This window comes from Meleagris gallopavo, chromosome 4, assembly GCF_905368555.1.
Source record: "Meleagris gallopavo chromosome 4, MGAL_WU_HG_1.1, whole genome shotgun sequence".
Lineage (NCBI taxonomy): Eukaryota > Metazoa > Chordata > Aves > Galliformes > Phasianidae > Meleagris > Meleagris gallopavo.
The window spans coordinates 53,385,025-53,408,903 of record NC_139407.1 but is presented as its reverse complement, the minus strand read 5'-3'; the positions used below and the strand labels follow the sequence as shown (position 1 = coordinate 53,408,903).

Genomic DNA, 23,879 nt, shown 5'->3' with positions numbered 1-23,879 from the left:
CAGATAGAAAAATGTTTAGATAACATTTCTATTTATTTACATGCAGAGATAATATTTAATGTACTGCTAAAATAAGTTACTAAAAATATACATGTCAAGCAGAACCTACTCCCAAATCCCACTGAGACATTGTAGCTCAGGCCTTCAGGCAGCAAAAGAAAGGAAGGAAAGAAACAGTTGTTAATGTATAAATATTAAATTGATGTCTTACCTCCACAGATAAACAATGGAGCCATTTGTTCCCACTGTTCCTTTTTGTTGTTGTTGTTGTTGTTTTTTTTTTAATACATTTTATAAAGATTAGAAACACTGTTTTTGTCAGTGTACTAATTTCATGGTTCTGTTTCTGACCAAATCCCTCCAGTACATTAATTCGGTAGGCTTATGATACATTATTTTTACTAATGTACAGAACTACATTAGCAGGGTCTTGGCAAACATGACACCTGCCCCTCTAGGACAAAGGCATTCAGCACTCCATGCATATTAGGTGACTACCTGAAGAGTAAGCCATGGGAAGAAATTTGGGACCTTCAGTTCTGGAAAGCACCAATTAGAGAGAGAGAGCCAGTTCCAGAAAGATGATTCAGAATGCCTACAATATTAGGCCAGAAAGCTGAACCACACTAGTTTTTCACCACATCTCTTCAGGTTTGTCAAATGTTTCCTTCTAGATGGAATGTTTAAGTACAAAAATAGAGAGCCAAATAAGTTTAAGTCTAACCCATGCTAGTTCCCACCCCAAGATAGGAAGCTGTAAAAAACAATGCCTAATGGTGCAAACACCAACAATGGAACAATATAATTTACAGTGGTTAAGAAAGATACAATTAAGTGTAATGGGGAGAAGAGAAGCAAGAAGTAAATGTAAATTAAATATTGCTCATTTTCCTAAGAGAAAGGTCTATTAGGAAGCAGATTAATCTCCCATTACTTGTGTAATTCAAAACCAAGTACAATACTTAAGATGCTACAGGGAATAATCCTGTTCTGGAGAGACAGACTACAAAATTTCAGATCATTTACATTTCCAGTTTCTCTGAGATTAACATTCTACAGAAAAATATTACAAAACACAGCAATAAAATTCCTGGAAGTAATAAGACGTACAAATTTAATATATAAATCTGTTGAAAAACGTCATGGTTAATATCCTATTTACATCTTATACACGATTTAAATAAAATAGTTCCAATTTTGTTTTTTAACCTGCAAACTACGGAGAAAATTTTGTTATTTCCAGTATTTAATTTATTTGTAGTATCCATATTTGAAAGAAGGCTTAAAGAGCCTTGAGAGTTTTGGCTTCAACTTAACATTTATTAAAGGCCTCAAATTTTGCAAGCGTGCTGAACAGCACATTCACAAAATAACTGTCATTAAAACACTATAGCCAAGCTTTTCTTAAGTGCAAATATACCCTTGAAAACTAAATAACACAAGCTGATCTTTTCACTGACCTGGAAGACTCCACAAGCCAGCAATTTCCAAGGTTCTTAATTTCTTTTCTAGTTCCGCCACTCGATTACCTAGAATTCTTTGAAAAAAGAAAAAAAAAAGAAAACAAGAACAGAAGTCAGGGACATTCAGTTGAAATGAGATTCCCTGTTATATTAAGGTAACCAGAGCTTAATTGTTTGTGTGACTGCAATTGAATCTTGTACTTGTTACTTAATTACTGCAGTAAACCCATTAACAATTTTACTGATTTTTACTAATGGCGTTGGACAGCCTCCCCCAGAGTTCAGAGAGAGCAAAATATACTTGCCTAATTTATATCATAATTAAAAATTAAAACAAACAAAAAAGAACAAGAAAGATTAAAAAAATAATCTTGGATGAATTGGACATTCAATCTTTTCATAACGCTAATGACTAAGAATAGCAACTCCCAGCATTTCTATTTTCTCACTTGCAACTATTTCTTCCCGGTTACTTTCACTTTCTCAGCAGCTAAAATCAGAAGATAACAGCTATGCAATCAAAATGTGCAAAACTCAAGACAACATCTGGATTGATTCAGCAATCCCGAGGCACAGCTTTGGCCTACTCTTATTTACAAGGGTTTGTCTGTCAGTAAAACTGCTTAATACAGCAAATAACAGCCTTTTTAGGTGCTGAACTGTTGCCTTATTTACTAAAAAGCTTCAAGCTCTTTAGTGCTTTTATCACTCAGCCGCTCAGTTTTCACTGCATTTCTTGGGTCATCTCTTCTTTTATATCTGATTCCTAAATAAATACTATTTGTAGTTAGCTCTCCTGCTGGATTTAACTTTTAGACTTAATTCTCTCCTGAGATCAAATGAGAGATTCGTATCTTGCAAGGCTCTTTTTTTTCTAATGAATTTTTGAAAATGTTTCTCTCACAGGCACAGCAAGTCTCCTAGAGTCAAAAGTCTTTAAATAAATCCCAAACAATACTCAACAGAGTGAAAAAGCTAGACGAGACAGCAATTCTAAACATGACAGTAGAGATAATGGACAGCAAGCTTAACTCATCAAATTACAGCAACAGGATAAGTCAGTTAAATTTGAACTGAATGCTGAGAAGCAGTATATTGCAACACAGCAAGGCAACAATATCCTCCCAAGCTCACCAGAGCTGTGTAATACTGCACTGCATGCTCTCCACCTAGGGCTTTATGCTGCAAACATTTGAGCATACTGGGAATGTCATTACTGACAGAATGACAGAATCTGGGTCATGAAGGACAGCAAAACCAGCAAATATTAAATGGACTAGAGAAATCTATTAACAAGGACTATGTATTTTTGAAATCTCCAACGTGAGGGCTCTGCAATGATATAATAAAAGCTTCTAAGTAATTTTAAAGACTACAAAAATAACAGTTTGAGAGGGAGACTGTAAAAGAGAAAGCTTAGAATGAACATCAAAGCAAGCACAGGGCGGTATAGGGATATATAACAATTAGAAAGCAAACAGCCCATCACGTTTACAAGCAGAGGAGAAAAGACATGTGGCAGCAGTTATTTCTTCAGTGAAAGTCTGCAACCAAACAGGCCACCAAGGCTATGATAGATCTATTACTGCCTTTTCCAATAACTGCTGAAGACTAGATTTCGCTTTCAGAACGCTTCCTTCTGGTACAAGGGACTCAGTCCTATTAACTTTGTTTTCATAGCCCTGTGCATTGTGCTGGCCTGAGGGCCCACTGAAGGTCAGCTGAAGGATATGGAACTCCCCTGGCTTGAGGATAGGGAAGAAAGACAAGTTGTGAAATACTCCTTCCAGTACGTTAGCTTTGTGAGGGAGCCAACAAAACAAAGCTGATGTGGCTAATGGTTGTCACTACAAATGTATCTCGATTTTGCACTTTTGCCAGGAAAAAAACCAACTACTGGTTATTTCAATAAGTGTCTCACCAGTAGGCCCAGGACAGAAAAGGGGGAAAAGACGTCAACTAGCTGCATCACAGACCAAACTAACTTGACCGTCTATATTAAGTTCAGTTACTGCTACTCTCTTGTTATTTAGAGAACAGCAATTCTCTTGCCTCTCTAAAACTTTATAATTCATTTATCTGCTGTACTACAGTAATTCTAAAGATTTTTGTGCAACTCTACCCTGGTAATTCCTACTGAAGCCTCAGAAGAGATCCTGAGCTTTTTTTTTTTTTTTTTTAAATCTGTTGCACGTTCTCATGCAAAAGGATCATTCTGCAGCTCTGAATGCTGCTCAGCAGAAAGAGGACAATCCTTAACCACAGTCCTTTCATTCAGGTACAGAACACATACATAGAACATGATTCTAGTTTGCTCCAAACCACATCACTGGAAGAGAAGTATGAAAGTAATTAATCCTACATAAAGCTGTGTGTGCTAATGAATTTACTGAAAATCCTGAAAACAACATGGTTTTTGCCCCCAGTTTCTCCTTTCCTGTGTCCCTCCAAATAATTTGCCACCTTGGTATATGCTGTGGAAAGTCAAAGTTGTGCTGGCCTGGAACAGCAGGTATTTTTGAAGGGGCTGCAAAGGTTGCTAGCATCCAATTCCCAAATCTATTTTCCCCTCTCTAGCAACAACAGACCAGATCCTTCAAAGAAAATAGAAGGATTGTGTCATTGACAAAGATGCCAATAGCTATTCCCACTGCTCTCTGGTTACGTGCTTAATGCAACAAGGGAGTTTGTCCAAACCCCCCTCCAGGATAAGGCTTTAAAGAAATACGTTGTTCAGATGACGACAGCAAGGCTCCCACCTGAACATAGAAGATCCCTTCTGGCAATTCCAACTCTTCCCAACACACACGGGCGTAATCTCAAGGGAGCTGTTCTGATTTACAGTACCTGAGATCCACTCAAACTCATCTTCAACTTAGACTTACTTACAGAAAGCATATACCCTCACATAGACACAATCTTCCAAACACCCATAAATAGGGTCTGTCACAATAACTTACCTAGTTCTACACATCACGTGGAAACAGGTTGAGGCAAGCTTTTTAGTTATTTAGAAATAATAAAATTAGTGTAACACATCTAAGCAGGAGAACAGCTATGAAGCTCATTTGGCTTGCATGAATGCTGGCAATTTCATGAATAAATTGCACTAAAAGAAAAAATCAAAAACAAACGTAATAAGCTGTTTATTGCTGGAAGCCAGAAAGATTTTCATCCACTTCTCAGAAAGGTTAGGACTGTTTATTTTCACATTTACTTCACTATTTAGTCTTGCAATACATTAGTGCATACAGAATTCATTTAAAATTTCTTTTTTCAAATTAAGTTGATGTGCTTGTAAGGAAAAACAAAGGATGTTACTTAAAATTAGTGGCAGTAGCACCGATCACACAGGGAAACCAATCCATCTTCTCTCTAAATATCTTATTTATCTTAACTTTTATATAAAGAGGTATAAACTTATATATCTCTTTAATCATGGAATCTTAATACAGTTTGGGTTGGAAAAGACCCTAAAGACCATCTAGTTTCGATCCCTCTGCCATGGGAAGGATTGCCATCCACTAAATCAGGCTACCCAGGACCCTATCCAACCTCACCTTAAATGCCTCCAGGAATGGGGCATCCAGAGCTTCTCTGGGTGGCCCGTGTCAGTGTTTCATCACTCTCACAGTGAAGAATTTCTTCATTATATCTAATCTTAATGTACCCTCTAGTTCAAATCCGTCACCCTTTGTCCTATCACTAACACTCCCTCATAAAGACTCCATCTCCAGCTTTCTTGTAAAAAAGAAGCTAAAAAAATTACAGGCTAGACTAAGCCCTTTCAATTGTAGGCACTTAGTCCCACACTTCCTTTTACCATACCAGATATTTAGAAAAACAGTAATTTGATTAATAATAATCAAAGTGCGTCTGTTTCAAGAGCAAGTGAAAACAGATATTTGTTTTAAACTGGCTAACAGCATAAAGTTAACTTCAACAGTACACTCAAATTACAATCCATCTAGAAAAAAACCTACTGTCTTGTTATTATTTCCATTAATCAAAACACTAATTTAGTGTACTGTTATTGTGAAGTTAAATAGCCTTGTTTCAATAGTCAAGCAAGAAAACAGGTTATGACTTTGGAGTAGGCCAACTTGTGGGAGGGAAATAACAGTCTTGAAGAGTTCTGTTTACTGGTAACAGAATCACTAACAGATGAAATACTTATCATGAACCAAACGTATAACTTTTTTCCCTGAATAAAATAACCACTCCAAAATCTCATGTTCTTTAACCGATTTCATCTTCTTCACACAATAATCTGTACGATTAACTGGGTTCTCGGAACACTGTACAATAAAAGCTTGACAAACACAGTAAAAGGGTTGAAGGAAAATAGTTCAATATTCTGATTTACGAAAGCACTTTTGTCATTATATTTCTCTCTAGTTCCACTTCCTTCTCAACTTCCTACTTTGAATACAGCAACATTTTTCAGCAAAAGAATGGATCTGCTGCTAGTGCCAAGGTTGTGGACTTGCCTATTCACTTGTGCTGCAACCTAAATCTCACATCTAACCTGCACCAATTAATTGAGCAGTTCTCTACTAAATTTCAGAAGATATCAGACTTCACTCCTAACTTTTAAAATAGTAATTAAGTGTCTTCAGCAACCAGCTAATGCACCTGAAACAAAGGATGCTTTTTTCCTGATGTCCTACTTGCATTGCCCTCTTTCACTTTAACCCTTTTGTGACTCAGGTGCTTTTACATGAAGTTGTTCCCATTCCTCCCAGTTACTTAAAAGCTTCCTTAATGAAACTAAAAGCCAAAGGTGGAAAAACAAACAAACAAACAAACAAGCATACTGTACAAGAATGTTCCTGAGGCCTTTCACTCAACTTGCCCAGTATTCACCATTCTGTTTTTTTGAGGCATCCAAAGCACACTAAAGTTCTAAGCATGCTCCTTCCTTGGGATAGAGATGGACTATCACCACTATCGCCTGTTGGTCACAAAATCCAACTCCAAGTGTGTTTTTGTGCACACATTCAATCTCTACTCCAATGGCTATAGCAGCTGAGCACACAGATAAAATAATTGTATCTCTTGGTGAAGACTTGTCTTAAAAAACTGTGCAGTTTTATGCATTTATGTAGTCAAAAATAGAGATAATATTATCAGAAAGTAAAGCCATCATCCCACCAGTACATTTGAGAGACATAAAGGACTGCATGAGATGTAAAATTAAAAAGGAAGCTTGCTATGGTTATAGTCAGGAGTATGCAAGTTACAGCACCAGGAAATGACACACTATCAGAAAGTAAAAGGCAAAGACTGGAATAACAAAAGTTACTCTCTTACTGTTTTTTCTGATGTTACATTAGCAGCAAGGAGGGAGCAAGCAGACTCCTCATTTATGCTGCTCAGTGCAGGAGCTCACCTTGCTTGCATTTCGCAACAGCCTTAAAAGCATGAATTGACTGAGCAGCCATCAGTTGGAGCTGGGCTACATTCTCACTGCTTTAGTCTCCCTTCAGCTGATTAGGCATTTGCTTTCTCAAGAGTATTCAAGAGTGGCTATAAACTGCTCCTCCACTTCTGCTGCCACATCCCTAAGAACTATGCAGTGAAGTCTGCCTAGTATCATAGTTACAAATTTTCAAAATGAATCATCTATTCTAGCGCAATACAGTTCATTTCAGACCTACTCTTTCCTTTCACGAAAGATAGCTGCCTGTTTCTGACATCTGGTCCTGATGTGCTTTTGAGAAGTCTGAATAATCTCTGATTACCACTAGTGACTCAGTGTTGCAAAAATCCCCCTTAAAAAAAAAAAAAAAAACCTCAAGAAAAAGTCCTAAAGAAAAAAAACACAAAACCTGAGCATAGAATTGAGGAACACTTCCTAGCTCTGATTTTCATACACTAATTAAGGACAATAACATCAGAATGTGAGAGAATGTGTCAAAAACAATTATATTCTGCCATGTATCTATACATCAAGATACAATAAATTCTACCAATGAGTAGAACAGCTAAAGGTAAACAAATTCTCCTTGAAACATCAGTTCAGATTTTAAGAAATCATATGGTAGCAATATAACTGTGTTTATCTCCTAAAACTTTTGGCAAATAACTATAGGAGCAACAGCCATCATCAACAACACGTAGGCTACCAGCCTGTAACAAATGTCACACTAAAAACTTTTCATACACCTCTCCTAGGTGTAACATTTGCTATTTCCACCAATATTTAACAGTTCATCTATCGTATCTTCTCCATTTCAAGGGTGTCTTCCTGGCTGCTTTTCTTTATCCCTCTCTACAGATTACTAGCAAGAAATGCCAATTCATTACAAGAAGCCAAATGATTTACTATGGTTTGTCTTTAACCTGAGCTGTAAATCGGTCCTTGCCTAGCAGTGACAGTCAGGTCTCTTTAAACTGTATTATTTTCTCCAAACACATAGTTTATTTTCGGTTCTAAAATCCACAGTACCCACCCACCTGTTAGCAATGACAACAAATTTTCTGTGAAAACTCCTTCCCATTTCCCTGAAACTCCTCCCAACACTATGACTTTTTCATAGCTTTGTAAGTTCTGTGTTACTTAAAAGTTATGCTACTTACTTGTTGGTTTGCCTTTGGTGTTGTATAACCATGTTTTTTTCATGGATTGTTTCCAACAACGCAGTGGCCAGTGATTTGAGATCTGAAATGGACTGTGGTGTGGCTGGTAGGCTACATCCATGATCCTCAGACAATAACTCTTGGACTGTAACATTAAAAACACAAAAGAGTTTTGGTTTCTCAAGCACAGAGACATTACACAAACATTTACTTAGCATTAAAGGACTACTGTCATGACTTAAATGAACATATATGATTTCCTTCAAATAACAAACCAAAAAGACCAGAAACATAATACAGAGCTGGCATAAAGATGGTGGCTTTCTGAACTGACTGTTCAGAATCCACACCAACTGCCAGAGTAAGAATAGGCAGAAATACTTTCGATCTGGATCACAGGCCTTATGAGGAGCAGCTGAGGGAGTTGGGATTGTTCAGTCTGGAGAAGAGGATGCTCAGTGGCTGCATACTTTAGGTTATCTCCTTTTGATTTGAAAACAGCCATCCAAGAATTTCCTTCGCAGTACAGATCCTATTTACCTCTCAATCACATTACAAAGTTCACCAGTGTCATCAACTTCTATAACTAGAACGTGGCTCTGTTTATATTTGTGCAGGTCAACAAGTACATGGAGAAGATCAGAAGAATTAAAAAAAAAGAAAAAAAGGAAAAATGAGTTTTAACTATCACAACAAAAAATACTCATCTTACCTGTTTGTGTATGAACATATTAACAAGGTATACTGTTTGGCACTGAGAATTTTCTCTAGTATTTAGCTCACTATTTTTGTTTGTTTCACCCTTTTGCTTCCCACAAAGAAACACGGGAAAACTTCTTGCAAACTATCTGAATGTAAAACCTCCTCAAAATAGGAGTAAAAACCTAATTTAGCCCTCCCCCTCTATCCATCAATAGATTTTTCATTGGAGTATGAATTGGGATTGCCATTGTTATCAGAGGAAAGAGACTGAATAGAAAAGTGAGGTCAAAGAAAAGTCATGGTTAAAGTTGCAAACAGGCTTAGAGATAAGAAAAAATGCATTTGATCCAATTGATGGGTTGAGGGGTGAGGGGGGGGAAATAAATGGCAAAAGAATAACGAAAGGGAAAGTAATACTCAAAAGACAATTTTTTTAATCAAGTCAAATGAGAAAATTATGAAAAATTAGCACTTTATAATAAATACAAAATAAATATTTTTATTTGGTTGGTAAGGAAAGTGTTAATGAAACTGAGAAAAAAGAAGGGATGAATTCAATGAGACACGCAACACCACGCTGTATTTATTAATACCTTGTTTTGCAGACAGGACTCCAGTCAGAGCACTGCTACTGGATCTACTATGAGTCTTCGAATTTTTTCGTCTCTCCAATGCATTCTAAGGAAACAACAAATAGCTGTAAAACAACAGGTCAAAAGTTCTACTTTGTTCCTTCTATTAGGAGTAAAAATCTGAAACTTTGGATTTTGGATTTGGGTCTCAGAACTTCAGAGGGCCTGAAGCTACACTAACAGTATCCTACTGGAGTGTGATCTTCCCGGAATATTACAGAAAAAAATCTCCGCAACGTTAAAAGACTCATTCTGTCACATTGAAATCACAGTGCTTCAGTCTCCCCATCCCTCCCCTATGCTCGTGCGTTTTTCAAACAAGCACGTTTTTGAATTCATGAGTGCCAGTGAAGATACTGTAGTATTCCGTAGAGAGTATTAGTTGGGAACAAAATCAGTCTTTCCCCAGAATTTCTTCGGATAGGCTTCAAAGGAAAAACCTCAAATCCTCATTACCAGAGCTTCTAGTAGCCTTATAGGAGGACATACTGGCTTTCAGGACTTAACAGTAGAACGATCCAGAAACAAGAGTCTAGTTTGCCCTGTGACATAATACCAGATGTTTACACTCTGAGATACCCATGTCATAAGCATGAACAGACACTGACACAAACTTGGCAGCACTCTCAGGAATTTTGCTCATGCACAAAAAGCACACTGTTTCACATTGACCCACATGGTTAAGCAGCCCTACTAATAGGATTGGGTATCTAGGACTGCCCCATGACAAGTAGATCTCTCCTGCTGTGCACCAAAATCACATCAGAAAGTGATATAACGCTTGACTGCAGGAAAGAGCAAGAATATTTTGCCCTTGGAGTTCAGTCCTGAAGGGTTAATACAAAAGAATATGTAACTTAACTCAGGAACAAAGTAATAATGAAGACACACCACTCATTAGGGTACGTGAAGAAACAGTGATGCTGTTAAGGAATAGAAAGACAAGACCTGCTTTAGATGGGAGCACAGACACTCATTCCCCATACACTCCACAACCTGATACTTTTCACCTACAGCAGGCTAGAAGGCTCATCACCCTCCTGCACGACTAACAAATGTACAGTTAGAAGAGTGGCGTGGTTAGGATGGTATTTTACTGGGTTATAGTTAGAAAGATTATCACGATGAAAAGAAACAATCAAAAATGAAACGCTCACCACATCCTAGGTTGTAGTAGAAAACTTCAAAGGAAGGGATCTCTACAAAGAGATCCTTCCCTCATGGCAGTCAGCCCTTAAATGGGGTCTAGGAGAGGTGCAACCAGGCTCCACCCCTTCCAGTCACACAGCTGAACTGCCTTCACCTGTGACCCAGTCCTTGCCTCAGGTGATCAGTGGTTCAGGCTGTGACTCAACAGTTCCCATACACCCTCCCCAAGAGGTGCCACAGAACTTAAAAAGGTCACTTCATTCTCTTTTCCATGTACCCCTAATGGATACCACTTTTGTATTACACTGGTTGAAAAATCTATAAAAGGAAGATTACTGAGCATGTACAATACATACATGCTAATATTGTCAGAATGTTAATGGGGGATTTTTCTTTGGAGGCACAATTTTATTTAAATACATACAAACTTGAGAATGAACAACAATCTCAATGAACACCAAAGCATAGATTAGATGATAGATACATTGAGAGGATTTTACCTTATATTTAGTAATATTAGACTTAAGAAGGTTCACTTCCTCTTGAATTTGCTTTAATCTCTCTTGGAGGTACCTGGAAAAAAAAAAAAAAAGAAAAAAGAGAGATCTTTCATATAACATTACCTTCACTATTGCCTCAAATATTCCTCTTTACTATTTGGAATGACTCCTCCTTTAGCTACTGAGAATGCTTTTCCCTTTACAGCTTTCTGAGGGATAAAATAACAAGACCTTACTACTTTTGACCTCATAACAATTTTGACAAGGAAACAAATTGCATCAGAAAAGTGGGCTGCCCTTCTCTAACATTAGTCCAGCATCCTGCACAACCATTTTTTTGTGGGATATAAAATTTTGGGAATTTGGGAAGGGAAGCTGGAATGATATATTTATATCTAGACAAAACAGTGAGAAAACCTTTACTCATCTTCTCCGAACTTGAAAGTCGGCAAGATGAACACCTAACATTCATATGTATGTCAAAACAAGACTCAACTATGCAGAGCTTTTGCATTGCACTATCACTCAATTCACACGGTACTTCCCATTAGTAGTCACAGAATATAAAATTTAACAGCTGAAAGATGATGTACATAAACTAAAACAATACTGTTCTTCCTCGCAAGGTTTAGGCACTTTATGGTTAGATAGCAGTTTCCACACAAGAAGAAATACTTTTTAATGCATAAAAAGTTTACATAATATCCTTTCTCTCAGTTCAACTACCCCTGCATTAGGGTCTGTAACAATTTAACTATCTTAGCAGAAAAAAAAAAATGGGATCAACACCCAGAGGAAGAGGCTAAAACTGATACAGAACTAATAGACTACATAAAACAAAACAAAATGAAAATGCTGGGAGGAAGCATTTGGTTTTACACTTTCCTACCTGAAGTACAAGTAAAAGAAAAGTACCTTACAAGCCATGGTTTGCTTAAGGTAATTGCTGACATTAAGGGAGGTACCTGCCACGCCTTCCCAGTGCCTCCTCTATTGACCTTAGTGGAAACCATAAAACCTTTTTTTTCTTCCCTATGGAAGTGGCAAGAATATCTACATGGGTGACTTCACAAGTACAGCGTTGTTGGAAAATCACACCTTGTTGACAATCACTTCTTATGGTGAGAAGTATGTCCAAAAATGGTAACTCAGTGTACTTGAAATACAATTCAGGATTATCCCACTTCACCTCACTACAAGTTCCTTAAGACACTGATTTTTAATGCTCTTGGTTTTAGTGCCATACAGTGACAGGAATAAAAGGCCTGCACTTCTCTTCCTTGCCCAACACAAGACATATTAGGGAATATCACTTACATTTTTGTAGCCAAATAAAACAGCATTACTAATTTTCTGCAGCATAACTTTCCCAATATTTTTTGATGGTTAGTTACAGCAGAAACAAAACAGTCAAAACAAATGACCAAATCTCTCAGCTGTAATTCTTGGTAGTGTTTTCTTTAGGGTTTTGTTGTGACTCACTTCCTGGTGCTCCTATTGAAGCAATATGCTACAAGTTCTAAGGAAAACAGTGAGCTGTGCCATGTACTCACCTGTTCTCCATACAGAGAGCATCTATGTCAATGATACGGTTTTCGTGTCCTCCTAAAACATGATTGAGTTCTTGGTTTAATCTATCAGACTTATCTTGATAAAAAGAGCGTTCTTCTTTAACATCCTGTAACTCATCTAGTGCAGATTGAAGATCATGTCTCAGAGCCTCAATCTGAAAAGAAAGGAGAGTCATATGACTGTTTTGAAGTCTAGAAAAGAGTGCACAGTGACCAAACTGAAAGCACCTACAATCAAGTACTACATCTCTGATCAGGATGGATTTTTGTACAGTCTTCCCAAAGCTCATAACTCCAGTACTTTTACCCTATTTTGTTATTATTATATTCATTTGAATTTAAATAACCTTAGCAGTTATACTTGTTTTACAAAATTTCTACAAAATGACTAACATATAACAGCAAAAGAAATATTAATTCATACTATAATCTTGCTACAAACATACTAAGCTAGTTTTAGAACATAACATCTAGGTCTCTGAGAATGAACTGAAACAAATTATAACGAGGCAAATTTGGAAGATTAGATAGTCTGTAAGTGGGAATTTGTACTACTTATAGGATTTTCAAATATAAATCTCCATACAGTAAGAGGAACTGAAAGAAGTAAAAAAAAAAAAACAAGCCAGCATGGAACTGACAGGATGAGCCCTGCTATTAAGCAAAAAGGTAAAAGAAATTAAAAGAACACTCAGGGACACAGAGCTTCAAATTTCTAAGGAGAGGAAACAAAAAAATGTTGAATAAAGTCTGCAATGAGTTGAGAACTCTCCATGGGCAGATCAAAAAACTCTGATGAACTAGAAAAAGACAACAGAAAAACGGGTAACGAGGCTACATGCTGAACAGACATAGAACCTAGGGACAGAGATCACAGAGGAATCATACTGGAAGAAGAGTAAGAGCAGGCAAAAGTCCTCCTGGTAAACTAAGGCAGTAATGCACTTGATGTGTAGACTCAAGAATAATGAGAAATTTGTACTTTTTCCTGGACCACAGAATGGCTGATTGAGGGTGGAACTGCCATTGGTAGGAATGAGCACAGGATCAATAGAAAACAAAAATCCAGAACTGCTCAGAAAGCTATGTATCACTTTTAGGGAAAGCGCCTGATGGGCTGGATAATGCATAGTACATGATATTGATACAGACTTGATGTAGAAAGAAGAAAGCTGATGAAATATTTTATCAAAATGGAGGCAGAAATGGCTAAGATATAGGAGGAAAAGGAAACCTTACATCTTCTACAGAAAATTTGATTCATAGGACATACATCAGCCATCATATACCGTTTTGAATACTGCATTTTTAATTGCTTTCACTAAAAAGTCTTTTTCATTGACAATACTCAATTGTCACAAGCTGTTGATGCTGCACATGACAAAAAAGAGCATTTATAATCTCGAGAAAGAATTGCTGAGATCAGAAAACTCACTCTTAACATGTATACAAGCTTAAATTAGTGCTCAGTAAGAAATGCCTCAGTAAAAATCCCAACACCTTTACCACTATTTGCAGTAGTAGATAGTGGTACCAGCCTCAGAACACAGGGGAAACTGCCATTTACTTGCAATAAGGCAAGCTCTATAAAACACAACAGTATGTGCCCATTTTGTTATTACTTGTTCTCGAGCCTTCTCCAGTTGTTGAACAAGATCCTCACGTTCATGTGCTGCAAAGTGGCGAGCTCCAACTTCATCATCTCCAAGTCTTTGCTTTGCTATTGTCATTCGAAGGAGCTGTGATGACAAAGACATATTCCGTAAGCAAGAGATAACAGACTGTAGCATCTAGGTTAGAAAGTAAGGCTCTTAGATTTCATCTCTTCCAAGCCAAATAGCTGGTATTATTTAAACCAGATGAAATTTTCTAGCTGAGGGCTTAATTCTGTTCTCAGGAAAAAATTCCTGTCAAACTCTCTGAGCATAAAAGGTGCTGCATTACATCCTGCAACACCAGTCAGCAGGGTATACAAATGTCTAAATGCTGAAAGACCAAATAAACACAAAAATGTGGTCAATGATTTTTAGAAGTGACAGGAATTAATGCTAGACAATTCTCATAAAGCTATTTTCATATTCAGATCATAAAATTATCTGCAGCAGAAAGCAGGTTTCCTAGCTAAGGGAAAAAAAGATACCAAGTTGTTCATTCAGCATCACTTTACCTATGCCACTTAAAATCCCATTGTGCTACACTAGTGCAAAATTTGCATTAACAACTGCTTATAAATTTTACTGCTCTTTTTTTTTTAATTTCAAAAAAGTTAATTCATGCTAAAAACTAACAAAGAAATGGGCCAACAGCAAACAACTTGGCCAAGATATGCAAGAAGCTAATGAACTCATCAGCTTTGCGCTCGCTGAACATAGCCTGTCTTGAATTAATACACAGCTGTATTAAATATCTGAGGCAGATAGGAACTACCTTTGAGAATTATCAAGTATTAAAATAAGACTCTATAAGGCATTCAGCATTTGTAGTTGCTTATACTGTGCACAACCAGGCAAAAGCATGGCCTCCCTAGGGCCTAACTTGTAGAAGCTCCAGAGACTGCAGAAGCTCACTATGATAACCAGCCTGAGTTTCCCTGTATTTGACTGTACCAAGGAATTAATGTACATCATTATAGTGCAAAGTTAGGGAAAAAATAAAAAATAAAAAAATCAATCTTCTGAAGTAGAAGATGGTACATTAAAATTTGTCTTTGGTATTTATGGGATGCCAGTCACTGTAGCTGCAACATGCCAATTAAAATCCTGCTGATACAAGACAGGTTAGCAAAATCACCTTCCTCGCTTATTTCAGCTACAGTTTAGTGCAGTCCAGTGGAGTTTGTATGACTCTATTCGATAGGCAGCTCACTTGTTCAGGAGAAGCAGTGCCCCCAAAAGTAATGCTGGGGAATACATTTCCTTCTCTCCGCCAAAAAACTACTGCACAGTCAGGAAGGCTGAATGGATCGTAGAAGATACAATTCCTGTTAATTTCTTTACCAAAAAAAAAGCAAACTATTAAGTCAAGAATGCAACTAGCAAATTCTGTAATGATCTCAAAGCTATGGAATTATTTTTTTAAAGACTAAAAGGTCAATAAGCAAAAGGTATGATAACGTGATTTAATGCAGTTAGATTAATTACATTTCTATAACCTTTCTCTGAGATAATCAGGGAGAAAGGCAGTAAGAAACAAATGCAGTAACATTTTAAGACTCAACCTTGTTCAAAACAACTGGAAATGGGAAGGGGATGGCAGTTTACCGAGGCCTCGATGCCTGCAGCACTGCAGCACCAGGCTGGGAACGTATCAGGGCTGCGACTGTGTGCTAAGAGCAGCCCTCCTCCTGCACAGGAGGGGTATCATCAGATGCAATTATATCCGTGAGCAATTAGTACTTGCAAGGTCAAACAGTCTGCCAGTAAAACGAAAACTATTTACTAAGAAGTCTGAGATAAAGAAAAAAAAAAAGCACGAAGTCTTACAAAAAGAATGCTTCAGAGCCCCAAATTCCATCAGTAAGAGTACAACAAACATAGATAAAACAAAGTAAAACACCAATCCCTAAAACACCGGAGTGCTTCTCCCAGGCAGCCGGCCAAGTGGGGAGCTGGCAGGGCACAACAGGCCAAGTCCTTCAATTCTGCACTGCAAAAGCCTCACGAGGCAGCACCACCCGCTGTAAAATTCCCACTTCAAACTCTGTGACCCCAGCAGATACTAAGTGTTATGCCAGAGGGTTAAGAGTTTATTTCATATTTTAGTGCTTTACTGTAATTTTTATACACTTGTCCTCTGGCTGCTGTATTTTTATTTCTATCATTCAGAAATCACCGAGTAAAGAATCACTCAAGTTCATTTTGCAGACCCAGAACAGGTTAATGCTGCCCCTCAGGAACCTGCAAACAGCATTCACAGCAGAGCAGAATGGAATTAACAGCACCTCACCAGAGATAGCTCCTGTTTGTCAACAACCAATGTATTGTTAACCAAACACTCTGATGCTGCAAGCCACCAGTCTGTACTGCTTATATATTACACTTCTCTCCTGATCAGTGTCAGCTAAAATAGTTACTCATAAAGTAGCAGCACTAACACAATGCCTCAGAGAGGTTTCACTGCAAGTGCTGCTGTGCCAGCTAGAGACAAAAGATAATGTCTGTGCCAAAGTTCTATGTCCCTGGTTATCTACAAAACATGCAAAGGAAAAAGGGAAAATAAGCTCAGACAGTAAGTTCTTCATGGAAGGCAGAAACCATCATGCTTAGCTACATCACTGATAGCTATTATCTTTCCTAAGTTGCCTACAAAATCTTAAGAAGTAGATGAGGACTAAGCAAAATTGCAACATTAAGTCCCATTTCTGCCAAAACATATGCACCACATTTAACATTCTGCACTGTTGCTGCCTTACAATAACAAACTGTCAGTAATACCACAGGTATTGTTTCCCATGCAGCTTCCTTTCACTTAGCTCTGCCCTCCACAGCCTACATTTCTTTGCGTAGGTAGGAATTCAAGTGAAGACAACTGAGTCATCTAGTCTTCCAGAAGTCTCCAGTTTCTCTTGTGCCTTCCATTTTCCTCTACTTATGAGAAAGAATGAGATCTCCTAACTACCCTCACTCCAAGTTTCAGTAATTGTTCTCCAAGTATTGCTGTTAGAATGTTAGAAAGGAAAAGGACTTACAAAGAAGTGTATCATAAACATGGAATAGTTTTCATGTGTCAGAGCTGATAAGAGATTGTGATCAATCATAAAAATAAATAGTCTTAGATATCTGCTGCTGGAGTGCTGCAGTCTGCCTGCTGCTGTATTTCTGAAACTGCAGCAACAAGCCCTTCCAGAGATGGACTAAAGAAGTTTTATTTCTGCCTATTTGATTCTGGTTGAAACTAAATGGAAAAAAACTAGCCCACTTAAGTCAAATTCAAGTACTTTGTCATTGCCTATTAACATACTTAACATGATTTGAAAAAAAGGTAAAATGCAATCACTGTAAGGTCTTCTTGCTAATCCCAGTAACTGTACCCAACTAGCAGCAAACATGAAAGCAGTTAAAAACAAATCAAGCCATCAAAACATTTCTTTATCAATAGAGCTAATGTGCGATATTTAAAGATTTTTCTTTCTTTTTTAGCCCTACAAAGCTCCTGCCATTCAGTGACAAAGCCTGCATGAGTCACCCCTGCTCAGACATAGGCAGAATTGTTCATCCATAAGCAGCTTCACTTGCTGCAAAAGCAGCTGCTTGTTCATCTCTTGCCAGAAGTAAGGTTGACGTAGACCAGCTGGGCAGGATGCCCTCCCTCACTTTGGAAAAAGCAGAGAGAAGAACGCAGAGGAAGAATGTAAGAACAAGCAAATTATTATAGTTCTTTGTTTTTTTTATATACCATGTATTATTTGGACTTCAGTGCCTGAAGTAACCCAACTGCCAGTACAGGAGAACTGATGAGCAAAACGGAATGGCTTCAGGAACAAGTGTAGAATTTTATCACCAAAGTTGGAAGAGAGAAAAATCTGACACAGGAGGGAAGCATTAAACCCCTAAGAAAGATGGCAATGGTTTTTTTTAGGCACTTCAAAATGTGTAACCTGCCTTCAAAATATCTCCGTTTCTCATTTACTAGTAAGGTAAAAAATGTGTTCCAAAAATGAAAATCCCAGTCTAAATTAATCCCTGTCTGATGTAATTCCTGACCACCACTCCCCACCTGCCTTTATTTAGTGATGCACTATTTTGCACATTTTGAACAGGGGCACAGTGGGCAGAATGACCCTTTTTGTGTTCCATTTCTTATGAGAGTCATGAATTTAAATTCACTCTGACAATACAGATATCAGAACGACAACCAGCTACTACCAAATTAATTTGTAAGGCAGGTTTGAACAAAGCCTCTTCAAGCACAAAGAAGTAGATTCTGTATTACCAACATCATGCATTTAGAAGGAGTTGGAATAAGTACATAACCTTGATATTTAAGTACGCTTTAATTGTACTACCTTTGTGTTCTGTCTGGATTAACAAACACTTGTTACCAATTCAGGACTGGCGTGGCAAAGGCTGCATCGGTTCTGCAGAACTGATACTGCCTTTAATGCTGCAGTGTAGTTCAAACAATAGATGAACAAAAGATACCTGGGGAATCCTTTGAAGACTTGAGCAAGTTACACTGATTGTTATACACATGACAAATTCAGGCCTCATATGGCCATTTCAACAACTCTATTCACATTTCTAAAGATCTTTGTGACAAACAATGCATAAAACTACTTTATCACAAAATACTTAAGTTTGAAGTAATATAAAATGGAAAGAACAAAACTAACCTGATCAATTGAAAGAAAACAGGTTTTTTTTAATTCATTTTTTTTATATCCTGTGACTTTAAAGTGATAGTTGAAGAGATAGCTATCATTCCATGTTTCACTTTTTACTTTGCAAACTGACTCAACTGGTCTCAAATTCAACCTTTCACTAGTTTGATCTCTGAAGGTACTTCTGCATATGCTCCAGCTGTGAATGTTACACACATTTGGCATGAGTTTAAATATTTCAATTAACAGAGACAACAGGAGTTTGATTAATACCAAATGGCAGATTTTGAGCAATGTTCCACATAACTTGCTAAATTTAGCAATAAAATAAATCGGTTATGTAACAGGATGAGAGTGTTGTACTAAGCTAAATATACTTTTTTTTTTTTTTTAATGACCTGCTCCATATTTTTGTAGAGAAAAGTATGCCTTCCTGGTTTTATCATCTACTAATATCTTCCATTTTCACTGCAGTGAAAAATATCACATGCTGAAGATGAAATGCTTATGCATGTAAGAGGAAATATCACTAATACAATATATTAAAAAAACCCTGAGATTATTAAAGCAAGGCTGGGTGCAATATTTATAATTAAGGACAAGTGAGTAAAAGCAGTAAATCAAAATAGCTAATGAGCTGCATTTACTGCTCTCTTATACAGGCTTCTTTTGTTTGACAGTACTGAGCATTTATTATAATCCAAATATTCTCGAATTTCTAGAAGTAACCCATTGTTTTGATTTAGTTCTTTGTTTCCCTAAGAAGCAATGCAAAACTCCAGCCCTGTTTACATATTCCAGTCTATTTAGTGATAAATTAAGTTTATAATACCTTATTGTCCCCTTGTACTTCCCCGAGTCTCTGCTGAAGCTCCCTAATTTCTTCTCCAAGATGTTTATTTTGATCTTGAGCCTCACTCAGTAGTTGAGTAAGATTTGCCTAGAAAAGAAGCAAGTATCAGTCAAAAGTTAGTGCCTATGGAGAGAAGTGCAAGTGGTAATTGCAAAGAAACACTAGGTTTAGCCCTTATCTGCCAACAATCTTTACTTTTATAGTTATTGGTATTCAGACTTCATGCTTCATTGGAGAGTCACAGGGTTCCTTCATCTTTAATAGCAGAAAAGACATACAGCATGCACGCATACGCTTTTCGAGAACAGCACACAAAACCCAAACAAAATAAAATGAAAATATTTACACTAGTTCTGGCATCTTGGCTGGCACCAAGAGAAAAACATAGAGTACTTTGACAGTATTTATAAAGTTGCCAAAATTATAGTTTTAAACTTACATGCAATTAGACAAATGGCATAGCTGAGAAATAATTATGATCTAATTATGTTCTTTAATAGTCTTTAAAGCAGATTCCTATTCAATAAAGCAGATGCCATTCAGAGTCACAGCCCCTGTATGGAGCTGCACCACAGATATCTAATGGCACAAAACTTCAGACATGGCCTGATTCGTGGTCTTAGCATAGAGACTTCGTGAAGAGCAGAAATGAAAGCTAGAGATGAATTCACCTGGAGGCAGGGAAGCTTCCCAAATAAGTCAGAAGTCATCATGCATGTTATCTTACAAAGTCTATCAGGTGAGCAACCTGGTGTATAATTTCACAATTCCATCCACTTGATCACTAACAAAAAACAAGCAATATCCTCCTTTCCTAAGATATCTGAAAAGGAGCAAATACTACTAACAAATTTACTGTATTTTTTCCCTAAAAATAACGCAGAAACACACAAATATTGACTTCACACAGGGAAAGTCTATCAAAATGACATCTCTTCTAAGAGCATTATAATCGTAGCAGCTAATATGCAGCCTTTAAAACATCCCCTATGCCAGCTACGTATCTATTGTCATCTACTGTCATAAATCTGAAGGATATAAAAAGAAATGGAATGAGAATTTTCAGCTTTTTTGAGGCAACATTTCTAAATTAGCCCTATACAGAGCCTCTGGATTTGAGGCCAGTGCATCAAATGACTGTTCCTTGTTCTCTCTGAATATTTAAGTTCAATTTTAGCGTCCTTTCTTGTCGCTCTTTTTCTTCCCTCATTTCTCTATTATTATCTCTCTTTATTTTTCGATCCTGCTTTTTTACCTTGTCAGTTTCATTATTAGGCAGTTTCATAGGAAGTCTATTGGTCTTTTCCTTTAAAACCTATACTCTATTGAACCAACACAGTTGCCACCCCTGCAATCTCTCTGTTTACTAAATGCTATTTCCATACCTCCTGTTTTATATTTAAGTCAACTATTAACACGAATATAGCTATGTATGCATCTGATATTTCCAGGATTAGACTACTGAACTGGAACTTTTGTACAATGGTATACAAGGAAGCTGGCTCCAAACTCCAGCTGGCCTAAAATAGCAATACCTTCTAACTTTTAAACAGGAAAAATAACTCAAGATAGTAATACCTCCTACTAGATTCAATGATTCAAGCCTGATTCACTACTATAATTTCGACCCTTCTGTTGCTCTGAGACTAAAGGTTCAGAAGAAAGTAATTTTTCTACAATTCTGGAATAGATTAAAGCATTTTTAAAATTACTGATAAACCTAAAGACTGCAAATAAAATCATGTGAGAAAAGAGCGTAATTGTAAAAACTGTAAATATACATCTGCAGGGCCAATATTACCCAATCATCATTTTATTTTCAGGACAACAATCACTTAAGGAATATAAATGGCTCCTCAAATATGCTTTGGTAGTTGTTTTTTTTTTTTCCTATGTATTAAACAGATGAGTAAAAGTCGTTTATGTACTCAGTGGACCAAGGAGCTTCAGAACACATTCAGTCAATGGTTCTGATAGGTACTTCTTAATGGCTGCTTAGAAGAAATAAAACAAAAACCCTACGCTTACACGAAATTGTACTTAATCTGAAGTACCCACAGCTTATGCTCAGATGCTTTTCTTTTTTATTAAGAAAGCTGATTTTCAGTCAACTCAATCCAATCAGTAGAGCGAACCAGTTGAAAGGAACACTATTTGCACAAACCTCTCTGAAAAAAAAATAATTCTATTTATAAAGTCCCTTTTTATTGCGAATCTGAACAACTCCTAACACTGCTACAGCTATTTCTACACCAGGGAAGACCTCAGTCTCACTAATCTGTCCTTACGGCTACAGCACCAGGATTCCAGCAGTCAGTAGTCAGGACCCAGCTTCCAATAAGTCCAGGAAATGCATTGCCATGCTTATACTAAATCTTCCTACTCAGATTTATTTTCCCTAAAACCATTTCTCTTGCAGTGTGACTCTATGCTAAATTTTATTTTTCAATCATATAAATGACTTAACGGGATAAAAACCTTTCTACTTGAGACAGGTATTTTAGAAGAAACTTAAAACTAGAATTTTAGACACCAAAATAAAACAGCTTCATTTAAACATACTAAGAGCATTACAATGAGCTAAGTATAGACCTGTTCCTTAATGCAAAGCTTCTATTATACTGGTGTTAGACTAAAACAACTGAGCTGTGTCACAGGAGCAGTCTCTAGCAATTACTCATTTCCCTGGCTTAGAGGTACCATACAACATGTAATTTAGATTGTTCCCTGTTTTAAAGGTTTTGGCAAGAACTCATTAAAGCTCCGTTAAATGTGGGTAGAAGGAGAATTATTTGATTTTCAGGTGCTCTGCTGGGCTTCAAGAGAGCCAGCCAAGAAGATACTTTGAACAACACCTGTACTTGGTACCAGTACTTTGGCACACAGAAGAGAACATACCATATGGTTGAAAGATGATAAAATTAGCAATGGAGGACCTCTAAGAATATATTTTATGAAGAAAAGGGAGAAATAGTAATCCAAGGAAGGAGAAAGGTGATTCATTTTTCCAACTGGCAACTTCTTCTCAATATTCATAGAACACATACAGAATTCACTTAGAAATTCAAGACAAGTTTCTTTAGCAGGGAAGCTAAAGTTTGTTTCATTTACCTGCATAACAGAACTCTCAGAAAATTAGTCAAATTCAGTTTCCCTACTGTCAGTTTCTTCAACAGTTTGATGCTAAGTGAAACCTTAAAAAGAATCCTGTAACTGACAGAAATTTCACTTCTTTCACTCACGCTATTCAAAGCTGTATCTTTGAATGATGTAGATAGATTTATAAGCTGTGGTTAAAGGAAGAGAATCGTGGAATGATTTGTGTGGAAGGGACTTGCATGGAATGGCTTGTGTGGAAGGATCATCAAATTCCAATCCCCCTGCCACAGACTGCTAGATGAGATTGCCCAGGGCCCCATCCAACCCGGCCTTAAACCCCTCCAGGGACGGGGCATTCACAGCCTCTCTGGACAGCCTGTTCCAGCACCTCACCACTCTCTCAGTAAAAAACTTCCCCCTGACTTCTAATCTAAACCTCTCTTCCTTTAGTTCAAAGCCATTCCCCTTGTAATATTACTACCTACTCATGTAAGAAGTTGATTTTCCTCAAGTTTATAAACTCCTTTTAAATACTGGAAGGCTGCAGCCTTCTCTTTTCCAGACTGAACAAGCCCAGTCCCTTCAGCCTATCTTCTTAGGAGAAATGCTCCAGCCCTTGAATCATCTTCATGGCCCTCTTCTGGACCCCCTCCAAAGGCTCCACTTCTTTCCTGTGTTGAGTGTCCTAGACTTGGACAAAGGACCCCAACTGAGGCCTCATGAGGGCAGAATAGAGGGGGACAATCACCTCCCTCACCCAGGGAAAGGGAAAGACGCAGAGGTCTATATCCTTCTGCAGCCTCATCTTCTCTTGCCTCTGCAACAACCCAGAACAGAGGAAACTGTGCGCCTCCTGTCCTCTCTCAATGCAGCCATTTGTTTTTCTAATTAACAAAGAGTATTTCTTTCAAGTATATCAGAAAATCTCTCCAAAGCCCAGTCCACCCCTAGTTTCAGCTTGGAGTATTCTTAACCCTCCGCAGCATTCTTCTACATGTCTGCTACAGGA

The 23,879-nt window shown here is 37.4% G+C and overlaps 1 protein-coding gene across 5 annotated transcripts in view; it reads right to left on the bottom strand.

Moving 5' to 3' along the window:
• CCDC149 (coiled-coil domain containing 149) overlaps positions 1–23,879 on the bottom strand; it is a 52,195-nt gene that overhangs the window by 11,771 nt on the left and 16,545 nt on the right. For 4 of the 5 annotated variants that reach the window (XM_085223372.1, XM_085223374.1, XM_085223371.1 and 1 more), the window contains exons 4-10: positions 19,751–19,858; positions 14,222–14,338; positions 12,582–12,754; positions 11,029–11,101; positions 9,341–9,425; positions 8,046–8,190; positions 1,461–1,537 (exon numbers count right to left, since the gene is read on the bottom strand). In XM_085223372.1, coding sequence (XP_085079498.1) covers positions 1,461–1,537; positions 8,046–8,190; positions 9,341–9,425; positions 11,029–11,101; positions 12,582–12,754; positions 14,222–14,338; positions 19,751–19,858 — 778 coding nt within the window. The remainder of the gene's footprint in view (positions 1–1,460; positions 1,538–8,045; positions 8,191–9,340; positions 9,426–11,028; positions 11,102–12,581; positions 12,755–14,221; positions 14,339–19,750; positions 19,859–23,879) is intronic. The other variant, XM_085223373.1, reaches the window with a different exon arrangement.